The sequence below is a fragment of the Tupaia chinensis genome, unplaced genomic scaffold (genome assembly GCF_000334495.1).
Source record: "Tupaia chinensis unplaced genomic scaffold, TupChi_1.0 Scaffold143746_1, whole genome shotgun sequence".
Taxonomy (NCBI): Eukaryota; Metazoa; Chordata; class Mammalia; order Scandentia; family Tupaiidae; genus Tupaia; species Tupaia belangeri.
The window spans coordinates 102,151-109,495 of record NW_006203595.1 but is presented as its reverse complement, the minus strand read 5'-3'; the positions used below and the strand labels follow the sequence as shown (position 1 = coordinate 109,495).

Below are 7,345 nucleotides of genomic sequence, written 5' to 3'. Positions count from 1 at the left end.
CCCTTATGTGATTTTTTTTTTTTTTTTTTTTTTTAACCTAATCTGATAGTTTCTGGCTTTGAATGGGAAATACATTTACATTCAGCAGAATAATGACTATACTAGTTTGTATTCTTTCCAACTTACTCTAAATATATTCTTAGTTTACATTTTCTTCCCTTTTCTCTATTTTTGCTGGCTTGATTTAGTTTCTATTCATTGCATTTTTCCCTTTTTAAAATTTTATTTCATTTCTATTATTCTTATTTTTTAAAAATATTTGATCACTATACATCATTTGGCTTGTAAAGAGACTTTACCCAACATGAAATACGTCTCAGGCCAGTCCAATTAAGAGTACTGTACACGTTATCATCAAGTGATAAATCATTTCTATTTCCCACAAATGTCTTGCCTATTTTTTTCTTCCTGATTTCCTTCTCTATACTCCTCTCTTCTCTCATTCTCCTTTCACACTGTCTCCAGTGTCCATAACTACTTTCACTGTTTTTATGTCCTCCAATCTTTCAGTTTCTACCATAGAGTGCAGTCAATATCATTTTTTCCCTTGCTAATTTGGAAATGTTAATTGTACTTTCCCATTATTATTTTAAGAGAGATTTTAGCTACAGGGCACATGTGCTTGCTGGGGAGAGAGGGAGGGAGGGAGAGGGAGAGAAGGAGGAAGAGGGAGAGAGGGAGAGAAGGAAGAAGAGAGAGAGATAGACAGACAGACAGACAGGCAGAAAGTGAGAAATCACTCCCTCAGGGGGGATGGCCATGCTGCAATCCCTTTACCTCCACTCTCCTCTTGGGATTTTGGGCACACATGAATGTGTGCCCAGTGTGAGTTTTGAGCTGCCAAGTTTGTGACTTGAACTGTGGTTGACTATGTGGGAGTCCAGCAACATGACCATTACACCATTTCCTGGTCCCTATACTTTCCCACTTTATGGCCCCTTTCCCTGCTCTCATAGTCAGACATACTGAATTTGTACAAACTGACTATTTCCTTCACCTAGGATATAGACTCTCTAGCTATAAACTTCATATCAAGATCCCATTATCATATAATTTGGCTATAATGAGGTACCTGCTATAACAAAACCTTAGCAAACTACTGAAATGGTGAATGAAACTTACCTCCAGGAGCTAAGGAACCTGGGCCAGGTCCTGTGACAGCAGCTGCTATTTGCCCTGGTGCTGGAACTCCACTCTGCATAGAAGCTTGCATCAGAGTAGGTGCACCATTGATGTGCATGCCACCCTGCCCAAGAGAAAAATCAGAGTATTTACATGCCTCTGTATAGACTTAATAAACCTATGACTTTGAAGTCCTCTTCAAAGTAACAGCTCTAAATATTCTACTAAACATCCTTTTTGTACAGTATGTCTTATGCATCATTAGATTTATCACACACTTTGGATTCCACAGAAGCAAGTTGCAGTACATATCATGAGACTGGTTACATGGAACATAGTTAAGATGGAGAATATTCTACATGAAGTGATTGATAATGCTAATCTGTTGGCAAGGCAGTGTGTGGCATCTATTATGATATCACAAACTATGGTCTGGCAATAAGGGTTAAAAAAAAAAAAAGTGTTGTGAACCTAAGAAGAAAAAGGGAAGTTTGGGACATTTTTTTCTTAAGCAATTGCTGGGAATCTACATTTCTTATCTTTTTTTTTTTAAATATGGAATGCTTCATGAATTTGCGTGTCATCCTTGCGCAGGGGCCATGCTAATCTTCTCTGTATCGTTCCAATTTTAGTATATGTGCTGCTGAAGCGAGCACAAGGAATCTATATTTCTTAAAATAAAAAAACCTTTTCATCTGTGTATTAGATTGTTGGGAAAGTACTGACATATTTTTCCATGCAAAAATGTGTAATGACTTTCCGAACAACCCAGTATTTCCCAAAGAACTGAGTAGTCCCTTGGAATAATAAAGAGCTGAATCAAGAATAAAAGCTAAATAATAATAACCAAAAAAACCCACATATATGCTTAGAAAACACAAAACTCTAAAATAGGAAACTGACAGGGAGGTGGATAAGAGAAAAGGGGCTATGAAGTGAGACAACATCAGATTCAGATCCTAGATCTGCTACTTAACAATTATTTTGGGACCTTCTAGGTCTTAATTTCCTTTCTACCTCTGAAAAGGTGTTAATTTAGAACAAGGGTTAGCACACTATGGCCCATGGGCCAAATCTAGCTCACTGCCTGGCTTTATAGTTTTATTAAAACACAGCCACACATACTGTTTACATATTGTCTCTGGCTGATCTTATACTACTGTGGCAGAGTAGCTGTGACTGAGATCCTTTGGTCTGCAAAGCCAAAAATACTTATTATCTCTGCATTTATAGAAAATGTTTGCTCACCCCTGCCATGTACCTATGTACATGTACCGTCAAGTTTATCTCTGTCAATTTGATGAGTGAAAAACAGTAGGTTATTACAGTTTCTATTCCTATGTATCTTATTTAGAAGTTAAACACATTTTCATGTATTTGCTTTATATGAATTGTTTTTGTCCATTACCTATTTTTGTACTGTTATTGGTAATCTTGCTAATTTACATAAGGCCTTATACTGATTATGAAAAATTACGGATATACAAATCATATAGAAAATTAAATAAGCACCCAGCTTAGGAAACAAACTGCATATGTAACAAACGTCTCCTATATAGTTTTCCCATTAAGAATTCTTATAGATGTTTAAAATTTTTATACTAATCACTGTGTACTGAATATATTCTTTTGCCACTCACTCAAGGTATTTTTGGGGTTTATACAGACACAGAGCCCACAGTTTGAGAATGCTTCCACATTCACTTAGTTTAACTTTTGTATGGTATTATGTTTGAGTTACCTGTGTCGATATCATATATTCTGGTTCGTCTTAACTGTTGCATAGAACTACATTTTTGAAAGTCACTGATATTCATACATGTGGTTTATTTAACTGTATTTTATTATTATTTTTTTCTTTTTTTGGAGAGGTTTTTGCTATAGGGCACGTGTGCTTGCCAGAAAGACAGAGAGAGACAGAGAGATAGGAAGCAAGAAATCACCTCCCGGGGAGGATGGCCATGCTGCAACCCCTTCTCCTCCATTCTCCTCTCGGGATCTTGGGCATGCACGCACACACGCCTGGCGTGAGTTTAAGCCACTGGGTCCGGGACTCGAGCCGCAGTCGACTACATGGGAGTCCAGGGACGTAGTCATTATGCTAACTGCTGGTCCCATATTTAACTGTATTCTATTGAATATACCACATTTTTCCCATTCTTCCACTGATGTACATTCAGGATGTTTTCCATTTTTATCTATCTATCTATCTATCTATCTATCTATCTATCTATCTATCTATCTATTTATTTTAGAGAGATATTTTTGCTATAGAACACATGTACTCACTGGAGAAACAGAGAGACAGAAAGCGAGAAATCACTTCCCAAGGGGCTGGTCATGCTGCAATCCCCTCTCCTCCACTCTCGTCTTGGGATTTGGGGCTTACACACACACATGCCTGGCGTGAGTCCAAGCCGACAGGTCCAGGACCCAAACCATGGTCAACTATGTGGGAGTCCAGCAGGTTAACCATTACACCATCTGCTGGTCCCCCATTTTTTCACTATTATAATGTGGCAATAAACATTTCTGAACACGACTAAGGGCTCTTTAGCCTGTTGTCCATCATATGCATGGAAAATACTTTTTCCCAAGGTGATTTGCTTCTACTGTTTATTTTTTCCTCTATTCAGAAAATTTTTGGTTTTCAAATATATCAATTTTTTATGGCTTTAGGGGTTTGTGTCATGCTTGGAAAATGAGCTTTACTCTTCTCATCAGTGAGAATGGAGAGGGACAACTTCATTTAATTGCTGTGAGGATTAAATGAAAATGTACATGGAATAACAAAGGGCCAACCACAGTGCTAGGCATGCATATACACATAAAGTTAGCTTATAAGAAAAGGGCATACTGGAAAGATCTCTTAGTTCTACAGTCTTGGAACTGAATTTATATTCATTCAGATGTCATGTGCTCTGCAACCTGGAAATTGCTTTTATGCCTGGAAAGTGAAATTAACATCTCTGGTTCCTGACCATTCTTCTTTCAACAGATTCTCCTAAAAAGAAAATAACATTCTAAGACAGATAAAATAAATGTTAAGGGATAAAGCCCTACCAAAGACTGTGCCTGAGGGGGTTGAGGATTCTGCTGGTTCATTGATACATTGGTTGCTGATCCAGGTCCAGCACCATGGACTGGCTGAGAGCTGCCTGCAATCAATGTTGGGATATTTGTCTGGCGATGCAGAATTTTCTAAAAAGTGAAAAGACAAACCTATGAGCTCTCTGTTTAGTGAAGCAATCAGGTAGTTTCCATCCCACTCAAGGTTTACCCTAACATTTCCATAAAAGAATCAGGAACACTCACCAGGGCAATCTCTGGATCCACAATTCTCATCACTACCTGTGCTTGTAACAAAGCATAGGCCAGCTGAGGGTTCTGAAGCAACATGTTCCGTGCTTCCTGGGGACTATTCTGGACACAGAGCTAAGAAGATAACCAGATCTATCATCAGGTTCTATACTTATTACTTAAAAATTGATAGTGATATAGAGTCATTTCCATCTGAGAAATGTTAACATTCAAGAATCTCTTTCAGATATCACTGGTATTTACATGGCATGCAAAATCATAGAATGGGCAGAAAAAGAGAAGAGGCATTTTGAATACTATAATACTGTCATTTAGGAAAAAAGTCATATTTTAATATCTATACCTGATATCTATGGGCCATAAAAATCCGTCTGGATTGTTTGGGTATGTATATTTGTATATAACAATAGAAAGCCCTTTGTGAAAAATATAAAATATACTGTGTATATATAAAATATTTAAGAGTCTAAAAATTATAGTTTGTAAAGACAATTTCTATTTGAGCTCAGGAAACTATTTCTATTAACTTGATCAATTAGCTCCTTAAAAATATGATGTGATTTGCTTTATTCATAACCTAATGCCTTCTCCCACCTTCATTTGTTTCATCAGTTCAAACATTTGCTCTGGTGGAAGACTGGCAACTGCTTTGCTAATGGATTCAGGGGCATCCTCAGGACTGATGGTCTCTCCATAAGGTGACTCAATGACAGGGGCACCAGTGCCAAGACCTGATCAGGAAGAAAGTACAAGAAAGTTAAGGAGGCAAAATAAAAAGCCAAATCATTTCAAGTATCTACTTTTCAGGGTTGCTGTAAGGACCAGTCAATAACTTTAAATTCGCTGGAGCTGAGAAATGAATGATTTGGAAGTTTCCTGTTTCTGTAGAGGAAAGTGAGAGTGTATTTTCTGTCCTTAGAAGAAAGCTGAGGCCATGGTTACACAGATAGATAACATTAACCTAAGTTAGGAACTAAGGATATTGACTTTTTTTTTGGTTTGTTTTGGAGAGGTTTTTGCTATAGGGCGCATGCACATGCCAGAAAGACAGAGACAGAGAGACAGAAAGTGAGAAATCACCCTTTAGGGAGGATGGCAACCCCGCCATCCCTTCTCCTCTTGGGATCTAGGGCACGTATGCACACGCGCCTGGCATAAGTTTAAGCCACCAGGTCTGGGACTTGAGCCGTGGTTGACTACATGGGAGTCCAGTGAAAAAGCCATTATACCATTTCATAAACAAAAAGATTAAATATAAAGAGATACTATTCCAAAACAGAATTTCTGGATGTATAATCTCATGAAAAAGTACCCCCCCCTCAAAAAAATACTTAGTAACCTCCTAGTTACAGATCTACCAACTTTAAGTCACAGGATTGACAAATGACATACTTAGCATACTTAGCACTAATAATAGCTGGGTAAAACTGAAATTATCTATAACTGGAAATCAACTTCTTGGCAACTAAAGGATTCCTAAAGTCAACTTTACCTTGTTTCTCAAAGATATACACTTACCTAACTCAGCTACTTCATGTTGGTCAAATAAAGAAGTTGTGTCTAACCATTTCAGTATATTGTAAGAGACATCATAAATGGATAGTCTTTACTATTAAATTTTTCCTAACTCATAGTGCATGCAACTTGGATTTATACTCACTCTTCAACTCTTCTTTATTCTTTTCACTGGCAGCATTGTCCACTCGAAGCGCTCTCCCACTGAATTCACGCCCATTCAGGTTCCGCATGGCACTAAGTGCCGTCTCTTGGTCTTGATATTCACAGAAGCCATAACCTTTTGGCTTTCCTGTCTCCCTATCATATACCAATCTGAAGAGTAGAATCAAGTGTCAGGCACAAATGTTACACATTTCTGCTAACATTCCTATGTTCTATTTTGGCTCACTCAGTGTAAGACTAATAATCATAATTCTGAATCACTTAAATATTTTTAAAACATTTGTAACAAGACATATTTTTTAGGTAAAAATAAATGTCAATTGCATGACACATGAATAATGTCTCAAAGCTATTACAAAATAAAATACATGAGAAAAGTCACCAGTAAAAAACCCCTGCCATTAAGAGCCAAATTCGTGGTAATCTTAAAGAAACTCCCACGAAGAAGTAAAAGGGGATCTCACCTGAAACTAACAACAGGTCCAACCTCAGAAAAAATGTCCTTCAGTTGCTCTTCAGTAGCTTCATAAGGAATATTCCCCACTAAGGAAAAAAATAGATAATGTATTAAAATTCTGGGTTTGTAACGTAGATGTTTAGTAAGAATGTAAACAGTATTTACTTCCATCATTGACTATGTAACTGGCTCAAAAAAGTGTTTTGCAACTCCAGTGTATTTTTTCAGACCTCTTAACAAGGGAAATAAGACATTGAGACTAAATACGAAAGGTGTAGGTACTCCTAAATGTTAGTTATTTCTCAGAATGACCTGACAAGTGTTAGATTTTCCTTAACTTCGTTGAAAATAAATACTTGGGCACTTTTACCTCATGGTCTGCAAGTTGAACCAGTGACTATTGAAACTGTCAATATCATAATTTTTAACCAGGTTCATATGTCCCTATCTTGACAAATATACACACTTAACGGAGGACCACGCAGTGTGGATGTATTTAAAAAATTCTTAACTGTTTCGTTATGTCCCTTTCAAAAGGTGCTTTAAATTCACCATTTATTTGGTAAAACAACTTATTTCAGTAGAAAAAAATGACTCGAAATAGTTTCGACACTGTTTAATTAGAAATCCCTCTGATGAGGTCTTAATAGTTAATTCATTCATTTACAGTCCACCTCAAGACGCCAGATAGATGCTACCACTATTGATGAATTAAAATGTAAGGGGTAAAAAGCAAAGGATGGAAGTCCTTAGGAGAGGGCAGGG

At 37.2% G+C, this 7,345-nt stretch overlaps 1 protein-coding gene and 1 non-coding gene across 2 annotated transcripts in view; both read right to left on the bottom strand.

The window, feature by feature from the left end:
* CSTF2 (cleavage stimulation factor subunit 2) overlaps positions 1-7,345 on the bottom strand; it is a 41,447-nt gene that overhangs the window by 33,594 nt on the left and 508 nt on the right. Inside the window, exons 2-7 of the mRNA XM_014582695.2 lie at positions 6,588-6,666; positions 6,104-6,273; positions 5,038-5,174; positions 4,438-4,557; positions 4,186-4,323; positions 1,123-1,246 (exon numbers count right to left, since the gene is read on the bottom strand). Of these exons, the coding sequence (XP_014438181.1) occupies positions 1,123-1,246; positions 4,186-4,323; positions 4,438-4,557; positions 5,038-5,174; positions 6,104-6,273; positions 6,588-6,666 (768 nt within the window). The remainder of the gene's footprint in view (positions 1-1,122; positions 1,247-4,185; positions 4,324-4,437; positions 4,558-5,037; positions 5,175-6,103; positions 6,274-6,587; positions 6,667-7,345) is intronic.
* On the bottom strand, positions 1,672-1,778 carry LOC114005402 (U6 spliceosomal RNA). The gene has a single exon (XR_003547257.1). It is a non-coding gene; the product is annotated as a U6 spliceosomal RNA (small nuclear RNA).